The sequence below is a fragment of the Drosophila biarmipes genome, chromosome 3L (assembly GCF_025231255.1).
Source record: "Drosophila biarmipes strain raj3 chromosome 3L, RU_DBia_V1.1, whole genome shotgun sequence".
NCBI lineage: Eukaryota > Metazoa > Arthropoda > Insecta > Diptera > Drosophilidae > Drosophila > Drosophila biarmipes.
This window is the reverse complement of record NC_066613.1, coordinates 694,692-713,750: the sequence shown is the minus strand read 5'-3', so window position 1 is coordinate 713,750 and position 19,059 is coordinate 694,692. Positions and strand designations below refer to the sequence as shown.

Sequence of the window (19,059 nt, the reverse complement as noted above, 5' to 3'; positions counted from 1 at the left end):
GTGACTTCCGCGTTCCGAATGCGATATCGCCGAAGTGACTTCTGGAAGTGTCGCCGAAGTGACTCCGATAAGTGCCGCCGAAGTGGCACATTTCTTACCGACGGGAGTGACTTCTGCGATCCGAATGCGATATCGCCGAAGTGACTTCTGGAAGTGTCGCCGAAGTGACTCCGATAAGTGCCGACGAAGTGGCACATTTCTTCCCGACGGGAGTGACTTCCACGATGCGAATGCGATATCGCCGAAGTGACTTCTGGAAGTGTTGCCAAAGACACTTAATGAAGAGTCGCCGAAGTGTAATAACAGACGCTTCTAAAAGATACTTTTCCCAATTGGAAAATCCAAAAATGAAAAATATTGATTTTCTTTTTAAATTATTTGGCTTTATTTTTTATAAGGGCTTTTGCCTTTTGTATACACGGTCTCTGGCATGTAGGAAATGCTGCTGAATAACTTTGTTTAAATCCAGATCCGTTGCAGTTGGAAATTTAGTAAAAGCCATTTCTAAAAGAACAGAAAAAAAACGTTTGTTTTTATTCAGTAATAATAAAAAATAATTTAATGATCGCATAAGTCGAGAATATTTGAAAGCTTGGTTTGTCTGGGGTTCCTCGCCACGTTATATCCACTGCCAGTTTATTTGAAATAATGGCATTGATGGCCAATCTCGTAAAAGAGGGAACATCTTGCCCTCGAACCATTTTTAGTTTTGGTTTCTAAAAAAAAAGGAAGCAAATTTGTATCAGTTATTCGTAAACGGCATGATATATAAGTAAATTACCAGTTCTTTACGGATTTCGTCATCGTTCAGGAATTTCTGGTCAAAATCCTTAAAATCAGGCAGGGTTTCGTAAGGCAGCACTTGGAGGTTGTTTGCTAACGGCTCCGGTACGGACTTAAGTTGCCTAACCTCGCCCGTTAGCGTTTTTAAAAGTTTTTGTGTTCCTTCTTCCCTGCGCCTACTTTCCTCCAATTGCATTAAAATTTTCTCTTCCCTAAGTCTCTCAACTCTTTCAAAATCCTTTCAAAGAGGTAATCTGAAAATTTGTCAATAATATTGAGAATGGAAAAAATATATCTTTTAATATGAACTTACTGTAGGGAGAAATTGCGTCGAATTGAGAGGGAAAAGAATTTCCTAAAAAATAAAAATGATTATTGTAAACTATGTTTAAGCTTAAAAAACTATTTGCCCCAAAATTTATAAATCAAATCAAATCAATAGTTTAATGATAATATTTATACTACCTGCATCGGTGTTGAATTCCATTTTTTTTGCTATACAAAAAGAAAAATCGCGAAAAATCTAAAATCTCATATGATTTAATGCTTTTGATGAATTATATGGCTCGATAAAAAGTAGAGTTAGGTTCTTAACAATTTTACCTTCAAAAAATGGAACATTTTCTTTCTTTTGAATTTTGTTAATTACGACAACATTATTAGTGACATAACAAATATTGTTGGGCATTTTAATTAAGAAGTAAAAGCTTTCAGTTTTTACAAATGAATACAATTCCTCCTCATCAGAAAGTTGTCGACTAAATATTACTTCAAAACATGTTTGTTTTCTTTTGAGGATATAACTCTTTTCAACATGTCTTTTATATATTTGGACAGCAGCATTATTTGATTTTGTAACCTGTTTTTTTATAATTTGCAGGTCATTTTCAAACCGAAAAGCGCTTATTGTTTCTATTGTCCCAAAGGATTTGGCTTCCTCGTGAATATATAGCATGTAATGAAAATTACATGTCACGAAGCAGGGGTCATATAAAGAGGATATTTCTATAACAAAAACTATTAAAAGATTAAAAGATTGTGGGCAGTTTTAATTTCTGCCGCAGAACAATTGTTATTTAAAAATAAACGTATCGCTAAAGATAATTTTAAAAAATGTTCGTACCTCTCTTCGGATATTATTTGTTTCAAAACAAAAGGCCCATAATACAATAAAAATTGCCTAAGTTCTATTGCTTTGAAACGATCGAGCTCGTCCAATGCCCTGGACTTACAAAAAAATGCGTATGGGCAAGATTTTTTTAAATTTTGCAGCTCGTTTGAAAGCTCACCAATTTTGCAGGATGATATATAATATTGTTCTCCCTTTTTTTCACCCATGACTTAAGGAGAGTCCTCACTACTCCAAGGCAAACAACATGCATATAGTCTAACCCAACTTGTTTAACAATATCTATAGAAAGTTTTTCTAAAATTGTTAACTCTTTTCTGTTATGATGTTCAGGTTGACTTCGGCTTCTAAATGAGGTGTTATCGCGAAAAGGGTCCATTCCAACTTTAAAAAAAACAACTCGATTTTTTACCATTTCCCCCTTCTGAAGGCACCTTGTGCAAGAATAATAGCCTGAATATTCTTTTATTCCCAAAACAAATGATAGGGCTGGAGCGTCCATAATAAAGCATCTGATGCCCACGCTGTATTCTTTATTTTTGTACTGGAACCCAGTTTCTGAAAGTTCCTTTACTTCATTTATGAATTCACTTAGGTATTCGTCAGCATTTTTCGGCTTTGAATAACCCTCGTAAACACCTATCAACAAAACTTCTGGATACCCAGGAACATTACACAATATGGTCCAAACGTTTTTAGAAGAACTTTTACATAAAGGCAAGCCATCAACATTTACATCGATATTATTTATTTCTGATTCATAATCATTTACTGTTAAAAAATCTGTACGCGCGTCAGACAAGCCATAATGAGTATAAAAGCCGTCGCCCATATTTCGGCCTACAACTTCTTTCGACGTCTTCTTCAGGGTTCGCGAATCTTTGGGGACATTCATATTATTATTTCTCAATATTATTAAAAGTTCATTTAATACATTATTGGCAATGTTGTTTTTTATTGCCCACCGCCTTAACTGTTCAGCAAAAGTCTCAGGGTTATTAAAATCAAAGTCACTGTATTCGTCAGAACTACTATAAATATTCTCAAATTCCGTTTCCATTTCGTCAGGCACAATAAAACCTACATCTTCAGGTACATTAATATCTACTCCTTCAGGTATATTACAATTATCTACTTTGTCAGGTATATTAGCATCTACATGTACACTATCACACTTTGTACCTCACAAGCTTTTAAACACATTTTTTTTAGACGAGCTGACAACAGTTTTGGAGTCTTAAGGCTCGTAAACACGCTTAGCACGCAATTTGGCAGCCTTTGTTAGTAGGGGCATGTTAAAAATTGATTTAAAAACACAAAGCAAATAAACAAACAAAGCAATATTTTGTAAGCACACAAATTTAAAAAACACACAAATTGTATACAAATTCGCACTGACCTCAGATAACTCGCGAAACAAAGTGACGCTTAGGCGGAAAATAATAGCGTCGGTCAAAAGGGAGAACCGAAAAAGTAACGGCATATTGTCGCGAGCTCCTTTTACCACGCGAGAGTAATGTAAAGTTATTTAATCTACCAATTATTGTTGATGGAAATTATTCCTAAAAATAGCTTTGCTTACAAATTATTTTACCTTATTTTTAATTTTAAGCATATATTAATCTATAAAATTTACCAAATTATTGTTCTAAATATTATATATAAAAAAGAAATAATTGATAAGTTAAAAAGTCTTTACTGTTCTGTTTTGAATCGAACACTGTACCTGCTGAGAAGCAGTGTGGACGCCAAGAAAATAGAAAAAAAATTACAAAAGCAAACACCATGTTTTGCAAATTCCTTTCTATCTTCTTTTGCCGGCCATAATTTTGTTTTTGTAAAATGTGTGCTGCCGTCTAACTATCGTCCAGAAGTGTCTCAGAAGTTACTTCTTCGCGATCGCGTCCTTTTTGTTTTTGTAAAATGTGCGCTATCGCCTTTCTATCGCTCAGAAGTGACTTAGAAGTTACTTCAACGCGATATATGTATATTTTTTTTTTGTAAAATGTGTGCTATCGCGTAACTATCGTCCAGAAGTGACTTAGAAGTGACTACTGGACGATAGGCGATAGAATTATTGCCTTTTTGCTTGCAGGGTTCCAACACTATTGTTGTCATTAACAAACGGTTTTTACATAGACTTGATTTGATACTTGGGGGTCTTTAAAATACAGTTTTCTAAGTTTTGGAATAAATAAATGAGTTAGTGTCGGACCTGAACAAATATATTTTAAATGAAATATTTGTATATTAAAATAATAAAAGAAATAAAATATTTAAGGAAATAAACTAATAATGACATTTTACCTGCTCTATTGAACCGGCGCTTATCTCACTACAATAAGTACTTAATAAATTTGCATAAGGCGTAATTTTATCAACCTTAAACAATTTGTTTTTAAAAATTTTACGATTGGGATGACCATAGTGATGACCATAGTGTCTGTGTAATACTAATCCGCGCCTACTATTTTTGTTGCTTCCTCAAGGGTCGCAGCATTGGCATGATTTAATTAAGCAACTGTAATTCAGTTCTATTTAGCACATCAAGATCGTTGCGGACACTTACACAACATCGTTTACGAAATATTAAAGCTTCTAGAAACCTTCAATGATATAGTATGTGCTACTGCATCTAGTAGACACATCAATACCTTCTCTCGTACTTTTCTTAAGTTGTTGCTGGCAACTTCGCATTGGCATCTGGTCGCTCCAGTCTTTTTTTGTTTTGTCAAACATTGATAAAAATCAGTAAGACACAAAACATCGGCCAAAAATCATCGACTGCAGCAGCAAAGCGATATTTGAGGGAGCCACACCTATCGGTTATTTCAGTTGATGTTATGTGGGTAGCAGAAAGTTTTAAGGTATTGATGTGACAAACACATTTCAGTTACAATTTGGTTTCTATCTTAGGCGGTATAGTTTTTTTTGCGGTTTGTGGGCGTTAGAGTGGGCGTTGCACCCCGCTGAAACAAACGTGCGCTTCGCAGGAAGCCCAGGAATCTGCATGCCAACTTTGACTGTTTTAGCTTTTATAGTTTACACTCTTAGATCTCAGCTTTCATACGGACAGACGGACACGGCTATATCGAATGGGGATTCATAGCCTGATCAAGAATATATATACTTTAAGGGGTCGGAAATGCTTTCTTCTACCTGTTACATACTTTCCGCCGAATCTAGTATACCCTTTTACTTTACGAGTAACGGGTATAAAAAGTTTTTTCCAATTACTTTTCAATTAAGTTGTATTGAAGTGTCGTGTAGGGTACAAGGTAAAATGGTATAGTCGAGTGCCTCCGACCAAATCTTAGATCTCGTTGGGTCTTATTATACCGACTTAAAGTGATGCCAAATAACATTTGTGAAAATGGGCGTTTGCGATTTTTCTCGAAGGCTCTATTGGAGATTAGTATAGATTTTTATTAGTATAATTCATAAATCAATTTACAATGGTAATAAGTGTGGTCCTTCTTTTTGTATTAGACGACAATCAAAAATATCTTAATGCTAGGTTCCCAAATAATTTGTTACACCCGTTACTCGTTAAGTAAAAGAGTATATTGTATTAGTGAAACAGAACCCTGTAGTAACATTCAGCTTTTATTTAGCTTTTAATCACTGCAAAAAGCTTATCACTGATCGGTGCTTAATTTTTTTTTTTTAATTTGTGCTTAAATTAACATAGTCAGTCCTGGGATTCATTAATTTTATTTAAGTTTTTATTTTTTGTGTGTTTTACTTTTTTATGTTTTACTTTTTTTTACTTTTACTTGAAGACACTTTTACTTTTTTTATTATCCTTCGATTCCGCAGTAGTCAGACGACATGTCAGAGGACAAAAAATTTTTTGGACTTTTCGACGTTAGCAAAGAAGTTGGCACAGTGTAGAAGAGTGCGGACAAAAGCGATCGTGCAACAAAGATTTCCCCTTTCTTTCTGTGTCTTTTAATCTTCCTACCCTCAGCTCTCAGAGAAAAAACTTTCGGTAGGTCGTTTTTTTTGCGTCTGTCCGTTATGTTTAGCAAGAAACCAAAAGAAGAAATATACCTGGTGCATTCTGTTTGAGTTATAAAAAGAGAAGAAGCAGGCTGTTTACATTTTGCGCTGCAACACATTTTGATTTAATAAAAAATGTGATATTTTTGAAAAAAATATATTATTTTTTCAGGAGCGTTGGCGAGGGATTCCGAGGACCCGGACAAATGTTTACGAAAAGCGATGATGAACATTAAAAATTAATTGACAAACCAAAAAAAACTAAATTTAATAAAATTTACTGTAATTCAACAGAAAACTTAAATATTACAATTAAAATAAAATGAATTAACACGTAAATAAATATGTGTGTATTTTAAATTGAATATTTTGGATATTTGGGAAACCTTTATTGAAATATTCCGCATTTCCGAAGTGACTTGGGACAACTTGGGTGACATGTCTTGAAAGGGATTTTATAATTGAAAACTTATTGATAAAAATTAGAATTTCCGAAGTGTTTTCACTTTGGGCGTGTCACTTGCAGGTGACAGGCCATACAACAAACTTGTTTCATTTGAACTGTCACTTGTGAAAAAGCGGACATCCCATACAATTTTCTGTATAGAGCTCCACTTGTTCTTCACTCGTGCAAGCTGAAATGTCCCTCCCTATTTATCTTAGCGGGACGGTCAAGCGCGAAACTCATAGTTAATAAAAATGGCAAAACCCAAATCTTAAACAAAGGCAAAGGCAATGTCGCTGAAGATAAGAGCACAATAGCTGAGATTGAATTAAAAAATTTTTTTATAAATTCCATAAGTGGAACCGTTTCACGGGTTAAATAACTTGTATGTATGTTTTTTATTGCGGTTAGGTAATAAACAGGTGCGCATGCTCGGGTAGCTCTTTCTTGGATCCATTTTAGGACATGTTTATGACCCATTAGTGAAAGAAGAGAATCTCAGATAATTTACCAGCTCAACAACCTCCAATATCCATCCAACCAATATGTGAGTGTAGAAATCATGTGTACGAGTATGTTCCGGAAAAAAATATGTATGTTGAGAAATCACTAAATATAATATATAAAAAAATATATATAATCCATAAGATCAATGATAAATAATATAATAAATCATATGCTATACAATAATCTTCTGACTTTTTATTTCGAGTTCAAATTACAGGTACGCATGTTTTATTGCTCTTAATATAAAATTAAAACTCAATAAACCGAAACATTTGCATTAATTTGTCTGATTTTTTTTAATGTTATATTACTATTAATTTACATACATACTAGTAAATCCGAATTCACTTAATATTTTATTCTCATATAAAATTACCACACCACCTTTCGCTTTCTGCGCACGAGGCAGAACGCAATAATTGGGTCTTCGACTTACGGAAAGAAAATTGTTTCCGTTTTGAAAGCGTCAAATATTATTTTACGTTATGATAAAACAAAGCAACTACCAAAAAGCAAAAAGCTTTTAGGGTGGGATGGGACAATGAATCAGACTTTTCAAAAACGAGAGCACGTAAATACGGATAGTTTTCCTGAAAAAGCAAAAGTAAATAATTGTATTTACCTTCCATTTTAGTGTTAGAGATGTGTGTTTTTGTTGGTATAGTGAGATATTTATAGAGTAAAAATCTGCGAAGCGTGCCACCCTTGTTCCGAATTTCCGATTTTCGTCGCTTTTCCAGTTCACAACGACAAAACAAAATCTTCAATAAAACGTTTTTTTCGAAATTTTGAGTTTTACCGGAGTTATATGTATTTATATGTATGTATTTAAGGTATTTTTGGCTCTTTTTTGAAAAAGTGACACTCCGTCATTATTCGATATCTTTGGAATGCTAAAAGATATCTCTTTGATGTTTTTACTAATCAACCAAAACTATCATGAGCTATAAAAAAAAATTTTTATTTTAAAATTATTTTTACAAAAAAATTAATTTTACTTTTTTTCTTAAATTTTATTTTTTTCAGTATTTTTTGCCAGCTATAGAGTTTAAAACCATTGAAAATTAATCGATCATACGAATTCCATATAAAAACTGAAAAGGCCGCGCAAAACATTGATGCCGCGCAATGGTTGTTCGGACAGTTTAATTAAAAATTATAAGCCGCCTTGAGCTTAGTGGAGGCTATTTGATAATTGATAATATTACGTCTTTGGTTTGGTTTTTTGCAAAGTTGGTCTTAACATTTGAAGCACACATTTATCTTCCTAATCTCCTGTTTTAAATAATTTACATAATTTTTTTGGAGGTTAATACATAAGAAGAAAATTGAAAACATTAGTTTGAACTTGAAAATCCTCCTTCCCATGATAAGCAATTTATGGTCACGCGAGAAAGGTGGACGTGTAAAAAGTCGCACATTCAAAGTATCTAAGGTTATTATTATAGAAGAACATATCCGGGGAAAGGTGTGATTACGTACGTGAGAATGGTGTCTCCATCTCATTCAAAGAGTTTCGATTATATGAACTGGAAAGGTAAGTTGTGTGTATTGAATAGAATTCTGTTTAAATCGTTTAGATAATTCTGTATTTAAATTAAATGCATGATGTCTCTCTAACTCAGAAATATCATCTTACACTTTTAAATATTCTTACAAAACTTCAGCTATTTGCGAGTTGATGCGCAGTCGCGGTTTCAACACCTATTATGGGAAGTATTAGAGCTAGCAGTCGGTCGTTGGAGTGAGGCCTCTGATCTTGTCATTGAGCGTTCGCCTTGACATTTTTAGTTAATAGAAAGAAAATCGTAACAGTCTTAATTGAAGTCCATTATACTCTTCCACTAAAATAAATAATTTGATGGTAAAAACAGAGGGAACACAGACTATATTTGTGGAAAGTATACTCGTAAATATTCGTCAATAAAAAATTATCAACTTTGGGATCAAAAAATCCTGAGGAAGCTGACGATAAAATTTCTGTTCTACACACCCTTACGTCGATTTATCCGTCAACAAAAATTGTGAAAAAATATCAAAATAAAACAAAAAACTTCGGCAAGCCGAAATTTGTATGCCTTTGCAGCTATACGAAATAATCAACTTTAGTAACGCCGTGTAAAATTTTTAAATTTAAAAAAAATGATTTCATTCTTTTTTAAGACCATCTTTTTGACATCTATAAGTTAGAGTCGTCCGATTTTTATTTAATTAAATTCGAAATTCTTAAAAATTTAAGAAATTAAATTCCCAATATTATAAGATACGAGGTGTGTTCAAAAAATAAGGTGACTTTTCAAATTTCGCGGGCAACATATTTTCGACTATCGATTTTTTTGTTTTGTTATGTTGGTACACTCTTCCCTAACATCTGTACCAACTTTCAATTGAATCCCCTTTTTTGTTAAGTTGTGAGAGGCGTAAAGGTAACAAGTTGTTTTGCGTGCTCAGCGATTTTTTGCTAAAATATGGATCAAAGGACTTGCATCAAATTTTGTGTAAAAAATAAAATTAAGTGCTCCGAAACAATTAAAATGTTGACAGTGGCATACGGTAAAACTGTTCTGAGTAAAAAAAATGTTTACAAGTGGTACAAACTCTTCCAGTAAAGAAAATTGTTTCGTCGAATCACTATCAGAGAAGTTGCCGATGATGTATGTATATCGCTTGGCTCGTGTCATGAAATTTTTTCAAAAGTTTTGGGCATGAGTCGTGTGTCAGCGTAGTTTGTTCCAAAATTGCTTAATTTTGACCAAAATAACCGTCGCATGAGCATCGCTCAAGAGCTGTGGGATGACGTCAACGACGACCCAGATTTACTCAAAAGGGTCATAACTGGAGACGAATCATGGGTATATGGTTATAATATCGAAACCAAAGCCCAATCGTCACAATGGAAGAGCACAGGTGAGCCAAGAGCGAAAAAAGCACGCCAAATACGATCAAAAGTCAAAGTTTTGATCACTGTATTCTTCGATTACCATGGCGTGGTGCATCAGGAGTTCTTACCATATGGTCGTACGGTCAATAAACAGTATTATCTGGAAGTTATGCGCCGTTTTCGAGAAGCAATGGCTTTGCATCACGATAATTTCCCTGCTCACTAATCTTTGCTTGTGAGAGATTTTTTGTCCAAAAACAACACCACAATAATGCCTCAGCCACCAAAGTCAACTTACTTTTTGAACACACCTCGTATACTACGGCCATGAATTTGTATTGGCATATCTTCCTGGGATTTAACCCATCTGGGGATTCTAATACCTCCAAGAGATGTCAAGTTCTCTTTAAAGGCTTTCCATTCGTTGGCATCTGGATCTGACATGTTCTGATCCCATTTTTGCTCTGCATAAATAATTTTCTTACTATGGTTACTGGAGACAACCAGCCTAGGGGGTCATAAATTTTTACTAATATAGAAAAAACTGTTCTATAATTAATAATAGCGCCGTGTTCACAATTAAAATTGAATTTAAATTCATCCTTAATTGGTTCCCATTAAAGCCCCAAAAATAGCTATTAAGGGGGATCAGAGTTTTTTTTCGACGGTTTTGTTTAAAATCATAATCAGTGTGTTTGCTATCCGAGGGAATCCTATCGTTTTATTGCATTTCAAAATATTGTGACCCCTCGCTATCTTCTAAGAATGCCCATGAGAAAGTGCCCCTGCATACCCACGAACTCGAGTATCACCCCCTACCCACGAGTCCTTGTGTGTGTGGGTCTGCTTGTGCCTGGTTGCTTGTGCGTAAGGTGTAAAATTCAAATTTTTATTTTTTTTTCAAAATGTGCAATTTTTATTTAATCGTGAAAATTATACCATTGGAAAGGGCTTGAAAAATCCTTTTCAATGGCACAATTTTTTTTTTAGTGACAGTCCTACATCACGTTTACCCCCGGTAATTTGTTAGCAATCCTTGTATTCCTTTCCCCTCTAATAACCATTCGAATGCGGTCTTGTTCTGCTTCCTATTTTCGAGAATCAATCGGATTGGTTCTAGGAGAACAACATACCTGTATGCACTCCCTGTAGATGACAACCTGTTAAGTGAACATTCTAGAATATAAAAATGACACCCCTCAAATTGCTCAGGATCAGTTCTTCAAATGCCTTAGTACTGCATACCAATGGATCTTACTATTGAGTTTGTTGATACCATTAATGAGATTGATCACCTCGAAATACCAGAGGCGCATGATTCTGATGTCGAGATTATTGAAAACTGGGATCAGGAGTTTGTGGATGCTTCTGATACGGAAGATTCGGTTGATCGTCTCCTACGAAGAGTATTTCAACATGCTTCAGCTTCTACCCAAGAGAGGGACCCGGAATTGTCCTCCCTTGCGTGAAGCCAGTTCCCAATGGGGACTGCTACGCAGGTTGCTCTGGAGTCCCTGATCCTTAACGATGAAAGCCGGGATCAATTTCAGTGTGGATAGGAAATTGAATTGGACGAATCTATCCAAATGTTTTAAATGTCTGGAAATGTTTACAGACGACGACCACATCTTCGAGGAAATGTTGGAGCCCCCACCATAACCAGCAACTCCATATTTAAATTTGTTGGAAGATGGAGATGACAGCGCTTTACTCGACGTTTTATTTATTCTAGATATTATACTTAAATTAAAAAAATTATATGAAATAAAAACTATTTTGAAATGGAGTTCTCATATTTTTTTCATTTTTTCGATAATTTTCTTCTGTTTTACTAATACTTTTTATCTCCTCATTGTGCATCAATAGAATATGCATATTATACTTGTTTCGCAACCAAATTTTTCGTACTTCAAGACAGAAATAACAACAATAATAGGAAGATCTAGATTTTTGATGGTTAAATTTGTGTATCTTTAAGGTATGCACTTTTAGGCCGTTTCGAGTAGTAAAGGATTTTGGTTCTGAACACAACTCGCATTGAAACTTCGCCATTCTGATATTGGAAAGAATAAATCAAGCCTCATAGCTACCTTGTTTTTACATTATGTACACTAACTTAACCTGCTCTCTATGCACCCGCTGAATTTCTAGTAGACTTGTTCGGTGCTATTTTCTGCAACTCTCTCTCTCTCTCTATTGCTTGATTTACTTTGTATTTGTTCGTACTGAAAGTTGTTAGTGTCGCACAAGCCACGCTCAGTCGATAGAATATTTGTTTCTCTCTCTCGTGCTCTCTTACGTTTTAACAAATTTTCGCGATCTCGCGCTCTTATTTTTTTTTTTTGTGTTTTGTGCTTTTGTGATTTTTGAATTTGATCCCAGTGCCAAATTTACATCGAGGTATTTTTGATATTTTATTTCATTTGTTTGTCTTATAATGGCCCTTGTCTGTTCTAAGAAAAACTTCAACTTCTACGGAAGACCCCTTTATTTTTTGCTGGCTCTGCGATTCGATGATGCACGTCAAATGTGCAGGATTCACCGGCAGAGTTAAAGATTTTATTGATCTTAACTCTGGTCTTATGTGGTCATGTAGTTCCTGCAAGGAAATGGTGGTTGAGATGAGCGGCTTTATGAAGCAGACTCGAGTCAGCCTGTTGAATATCTCGTGTGCTTTTAGGCAACTCAATGAGGGGTTCAATACCGTCTGTGCCCAGTTTAATAATATGAAATTATTAACAGAGTCGCCTAAACGCAAAAAAGCCAGTTTAACCGCCGTTAATACCACCATGGAATCCAACCCAAATCCGAACTTGGTAGCAGCAGTTCCTGTCGACACAGGATTAAGCGAACCAACTGTGCGTATGGATACAGCTAGCTCGAGTGTAGCCCATGTTTCCGGACTAAAAGCTTATTTACTGGCTAAGTCAAAGAAATCAGTGCCTACCGTTCCTATAAGTACTGTACGCACCGATCCTCGATCTCAGCCTATGAGGTTCAGACTGCGGTAAGAAACTTTCAGTTGTTCCACAAAGGAAGCAATTATTTGTTTCTAGATTCACCCCAGATACCACATCTGAGGATGTTTTGGAATTTATATGTGAAAAATTCCCATCTGAGGATATTGCAGTTGAACAATTTTGATGTTCATATCCTCGTAGGATATCTTCTTTTTAAATATTTGCTCCGCCTGACATTTTTAATGTTTTACTTTCTGAAAGCTTTTGGCGGTGTCCTGATTGCCGTTACCTTTAGCCTAACATCTGAAAGAATTCTCATTCATATACCCAATGAAATTGAATTTCTAAGTGTAAAAGTTTCTTTGCAATCTTTATCTGTTTTTGTTACATGTTCTTATATTCCACCTGGCTCTGACCTAGTAATTTATGAGCACCATCTGTCTTTAATTTATATTCTCCTAGGCTTGGAAATACTATTTTTTAAATTGTTCTGAATTTCGAATTAAATTTTATCAAAATCATATAGCTGCCATACGAACGATCAAAATGTTGTTGGCGAAAATAATAGGTACGAATTATATCTTTGGTGTTTTTAAACATTTAATATCCCACGCTCGGAAAAAACATTTTTTATTTAGTTCTGAATTTTGAATTTAATTTTATCATAATCGGAAGACTATATCTTATAGTTGTCATACGAACAATTGGAAAATTGATGGGAAAATAATAAGAAAAAAATTACATCTTTAATGGTACCCTTCTAAGCTTTTAAATAAAATTTTTAGTTAGTTCTGAATTTTCGATTACATATTATCAAAATCGGCCAACTATATCATAAAGGAACTATATCATATAGGAACGATTGAAAAATTGGTGGGAAAATAAAATGAAACAAATTATAGCTTTGGTGCTTTTTGACATTAAACCTTCTAAGCTTATAGAAATAACAATTTTTTATTAGTTCTGAACTTCGAATTTAATTTTATCAATATCGGACGACTATATATAGCTGTCATAGTCTCAATCGGAAAATTGGTGGGAAAATAATATCAAACAAATTATAGCTTAAGGGCTACTTACAACTGCATGGGTGTACAAACTTCGGCTTGCCGAAGTTAACTTCCTTTCTTGTTTTCATTTAAACTTATTAAAGTTTGATTTTTTTTTAAATTATCAAAAATTATTTGAAATATTATAGAATCCGTGTAAAACGAAACGAAAGCGATAACGAATCCACAAAGGCGTCGTCAACTAGTCCATGTTGTCACAGACGAATGTCAGCAAAGATAAGCCATTCATTTCTCTCGTGCTCTCGTACGTATTGATAAATTTTCGTGATCTCAGGCTCTTATTTTTTGTGTTTTGTGCATTTGTAATTTTTGAATTTGATCCCAGTGCCAAATTTACTTTGATGTATTTTTGATATTTTATTTCATTTGTTTGTCTTATAATGGCCCTTGTCTGTCTGGCTATTCCAAGAAAAACTGCACACTTGCGTCTTCAACGAAAGACCCCTTTATTTTTTGCTGGCTCTGCGATTCGATGATGCACGTCAAAAGTGCAGGATTCACCGGCAGAGTTAAAGATTTTATTGATCTTAACTCTGGTCTTATGTTGTCATGTGGTTCCTGCAAGGAAATGGTGGTTGAGATGAGCGGCTTTATGAAGCAGACTCGAGACAGCCTGTTGAATATCTCGGGTGCTTTTAGGCAACTCAATGAGGGGTTCAATACCGTCTGTGTCCTAAACGCAAAAAAGCCAGCCGTTAATACCACCATGGAATCCAACCCAAATCCGAACTTGGTAGCAGCAGTTCCTGTCGACACAGGGGTAAGCGAACCAACTGTGCGTACGGATACAGCTAGCTCGAGTGTAGCCCATGTTTCCGGACTAAAAGCTTCTGTACTGGCTAAGTCAAAGAAATCGGTGCCGACCGTTCCTATAGATACTGTAGGCAACGTTTCTGGATCTCAGCGTAGTGAGGTTCAGACTGCGGCTGGGGAGCGTAAGAAACTTTCAGTTGTTCCACAAAGGAAGCAATTATTTGTTTCTAGATTCACCCCAGATACCACATCTGAGGATGTTTTGGAATTTATACGTGAAAAATTCCCATCCGAAGATATTGCAGTTGAACAATTTCGATTTTCATATGCTCGTAGGATATTTTCTTTTAAAATATTTGCTCCGCCTGACATTTTTAATGTTTTACTTTCTGAAGGCTTTTGGCTTAATGATGGTTTAGTAATTAAAGAATTGGTCCCAAATAAACCGAGAACAAATAACAGGCCCTACACTGTGTCAAAAAACTAAAAAGTTTAATGTTGGCGTATCAAAATGTTAGGGGATTAAACATGAAGCTACCCAAGCTTTATGCTGACTCCTCTGCATTTACAGAAGATATTTTAGCTTTTACGGAAGGTAATAACTTTAATACTTATAGGACCGATCGCCACTCACGTAGGGGGGGCGGTGTCCTGATTGCCGTTACCTCTAGCCTAGCATCTGAAAGAATTCTCATTTATATACCCAATGAAATTGAATTTCTAAGTGTAAAAGTTTCTTTGCAATCGTTATCTGTTTTTGTTACATATTCTTATATTCCACCTGGCTGTGACCTAGTAATTTATGACCTAGTATTTTATGAGTCTGCAATAAAATCTGTTTTATCCCTTCTTTCTAACAGAGACCTTTTGATTGTTTTAGGTGACTTTAACCTACCTGATATTTCTTGGTCTCCTCCTACTGACTCATTTGTCGCTATGCCGTTATCCGCCCATGATTTTGTGGATGGCCTTTTAGAATTATAGTTACAGCAAGTAAGCTTTACAAAAAATTCCTAAAGAAGACAATTAGATCCTGTGTTTGTTTCAGACCCGTCTGAAATCACAGTATGTAGAATTGACGCTCTTGTGGAACTGACAATTTGCCTCCCCTGCTCTGAAACCCTCTCTCCTTTAGTTTCTCCAACTAAAATGAGATGTTTTCGTAAATGTAACTATAATAAACTTAACGATATGATTTCTCATTATAATTGGACAGGTTGTACAATTGTACAGACATTGAAAGTGCCACTGAACTATTCTATACAGTCTTAAATACGTTTTTTTAATGAATGCGTACCTGATGGGTTTTTTTTTCAAAGACTTAAAAACCTTAAATCTAACACTTATAAAAAGTATAAAAAATCGGGTAGACCAGCAGATTTTTCGAAATATGTTGTGGCTTGAACAGATTTTAATGTTCTCAACAGTCATTGCTACTCTATGTATCTAAATCGATGTAAATTTGAATTTTCAAACGATCCGAAACAGTTTTACAATTTTGTTAATGCCAAGCGTTAGGCATCGGCATTGCCTTCATCGGTACGTCTAAACTCAATTGAGGCATCGACGGATTCCGAAATTGCTGAGTTTTTCCAAACTACTTATAGTTCGACAGCTTGGTCAAATTCTAACTACCCTAATCCATTAAATAGGGCAAACTGTATTTTCTCCCCTGTAATCACCGAAAGCTCTCTCGTAAGAGATTTACCAACAACAACGCCAACATTTTCTCCCGGTCCAGATGGACTTCCTGGATGTGTGCTTAAGTTTTATGCGTCAACCATTTGTAAACCGATTCTTAAACTTTTTAATTTGTCTATTTCATCATCAGTTTTTCCTTTTATCTGGAAGGACTCTTTTATTATTCCACTCCATAAAAAAGGTGCGAAGGCAGATGCCCAAAATTATAGAGGTATTTCTAAATTGTCGGCAATTCCTAAAGCATTTGAACGTATTATCACTTCTCATTTGCAACATTTATGTTCCTCGCTTATATCACCGTGTCAGCATGGTTTTGTTAAGCGAAGATCGACCACCACCATCCTTCTTGAATTGTCATCTATTGTAATAAATGGGTTTAAGAAAAAAATGCAGACTGACATTGTATATACAGATTTTAGTAAGGCCTTTGACTCCGTTAACCACTCACTTCTTTTATTTAAATTAGATCAGCTTGGGTTTCCTGGTAATCTATTATCTTGGATTTCAAGTTACTTGAATGGTAGGACTCATAGGGTTATATTCAAGAATACTGTTTCAAAATTGATCTACGTGACATCTGGAGTGCCTCAGGGTAGTCATTAGGGCCCTTTGCTGTTTACTTTGTTTATTAACGATCTTCCCTCAATCATAACACATTCTCGTGTAATAATGTATGTTGATGATGTTAAGCTTTGTTTATCATATAATGATATAGCGTCGGGATTTAATTTACAGGTGGGTATTGATTGTTTTCATGGATGGTGTGAGTACAGCCTTTTTAATTTGAACTGCCTAAAATGCAACGTTATGACTTTTTATAGGGGTACTCCTACGTTTATCAGTTACTTTCTTAAAAATACGCCACTTGACCGTATTTATTTAGTTAACGATTTAGGTGTTCTTCTTGACCCTAAACTTAAATTTGACTGCCACATTATGTCCACTGTTAACAAAGCCATGACTGTTCTGGGGTTTTTAAAGCGTTGGTCAATAGAATTTGATGACCCTTATACGATCAAATTATTATTTACCTCCCTTGTCCGTCCTATTTTGGAATATTGTTCGTCGGTTTGGAGTCCACAATATCAAGTGCACATCGACCGTATTGAGTCGGTACAAAAAAAATTTATTTTATTTGCCCTGCGTAGTTTGAACTGGGATCAAAACGTAATGCTTCCTTCCTACGAGAGTAGATTACAATTGCTTAATTTACCTACACTTGTAAATCGTAGAACAATGCTTGGTACTATTTTTATACAAAATCTTATAAGAGGTAACACGAAATTATTATCCTCTAAATTTGCCACGATGTACATCAACTTTTTGTCTGCACGAGCCCTTTCGCGTTCTAATAATAACTATAAAAAACTTTATCATTTAATTTGCATTTCAACATCTATCCCGGTATTAAAACTAATATTTTAACTCATTTGCTTAATTCCTAGTTATGCTTTATATTTTCATTTGTGTTCCGTCTCTATTTGTTTTATGTATGTATCTTCCTCGCGAACTCGCAATTTTTGCCCAAATTGATAAAAGGGCCCCGCGCGTAATAAGCACGTGCTTGGTGTCGTTGGGCCACTTGTTTGTACTGTTCGAAGTGCATCAACGTCCATATATATATGATCTGAATAGCATATTATAACCTCTGGAGCTTGGAACCTTTTCCGTGTTAGAGAAATTAAATTCTAAAGCCTGGGAAGGAATTTGAACTCTATTTACCAATAGATTAAAGCGCTGAATTTTAAAATGTTGAAAGTTAAACGGGTCTAAGGTCCGGTTTCCTGATTATGAACTGTTTTTAACCATACGAAAAGCCAGACAATTTGGTAGCTGACCAATAACTGCGTTATCTATTGATGATATATTGTTGCCTGGATAATATGTAAAAGATTTGACTTCGACTTTGCTGAATGGGTATAGAGCATTTTTTGTTTGTAAAACATGATGATGAGCCAATAAATTGCTGGGGTTAATTGTTATGTCATTGATAAAAAGTTGCGCTCCTAGTATCTTTAAATTTAATTCAGTGTCGGTTTCCATAAAAAAATGCTGGTTTTTCTATATTGAAATTAATTCTTAAATCAACATTATTGACAAGCAGTTTGTTTTGATTAAATATATCTCCATGAATTTTTCCGAAAAATTCAACCTTATTACTATTTCCCAGCTGTTATTCTTCCAAAATTAGGGTAATAACCTTGGGAGGCCAAGTGACTTTCAGAGGTTTAAAATTGTTTGCAAATACGCTCTATAATGATAATTATAATCACTCTGCGATACTAGAATATTATTTAAATAAACTGAGGAACTTCTAAATATTGAATGTAAAATATTGTTTACTACACCGACAGCATTTCCTTCGATAACGTTGTTATCAATTTTTCTAAGTTGCACTACAAGTTGTAGGTAAGCACTTGATAAATCTCGGTACGTTTCACCATTTCCTAAGCAAACAAATTTGATTGAGGAGGCGCCGTCCAAGGAAGCAATTGCATTATATGAGACTTCTTTAGTTCTTAGAATAGAACTTTGTGTGGGGTGTGGTGCAAACAAATCCAATTCACTTTTCATACATTCGATATGGTTACTCATTTTTCTTTAGAGAAAATATCGCTAAAATTTAATTTTCTTGTTGACTTTTTTTTTTATGATGCGTCTTGGTATGTTTACGTTGTCGTTTAGATGTTAAATGAAGTGGTTTTTTTCTTGTACCCCTCTTTTTATTTCTTTTTCCACTTCCATTTTGAAATCGTTAAATTTTATCAATAGCTTTGTTTGATAAATTTTGTAAAGCAATTTTACTTTGTTCTTGAATTATATTTCTT

At 34.8% G+C, this 19,059-nt stretch overlaps 2 protein-coding genes across 21 annotated transcripts in view; one reads left to right on the top strand and one right to left on the bottom strand.

Moving 5' to 3' along the window:
• LOC108035863 (acetylcholine receptor subunit alpha-like) overlaps nucleotides 1–19,059 on the top strand; it is a 604,633-nt gene that overhangs the window by 56,614 nt on the left and 528,960 nt on the right. The window lies entirely within an intron of this gene.
• Nucleotides 502–3,662, bottom strand: LOC108035864 (uncharacterized). Of its 5 annotated transcripts, none has more exons than XR_007763685.1 (4): nucleotides 3,639–3,662; nucleotides 1,097–1,138; nucleotides 782–1,037; nucleotides 502–716 (listed from the first exon to the last, which is right to left on the bottom strand). XR_007763685.1 is itself a non-coding variant. In XM_050886187.1 (3 exons), the coding sequence occupies exons 2-3, from the start codon at nucleotides 977–979 to the stop codon at nucleotides 534–536; spliced, it is 381 nt and encodes a 126-aa protein (XP_050742144.1). In that variant the 5' UTR covers nucleotides 980–1,037; nucleotides 1,097–1,138; the 3' UTR covers nucleotides 502–533. The 5 variants fall into 5 exon arrangements, 1 of the variants encoding a protein (XP_050742144.1); XR_007763684.1 differs by lacking the exon at nucleotides 3,639–3,662 and adding an exon at nucleotides 3,312–3,387; XR_007763686.1 differs by lacking the exon at nucleotides 3,639–3,662 and adding an exon at nucleotides 3,095–3,214.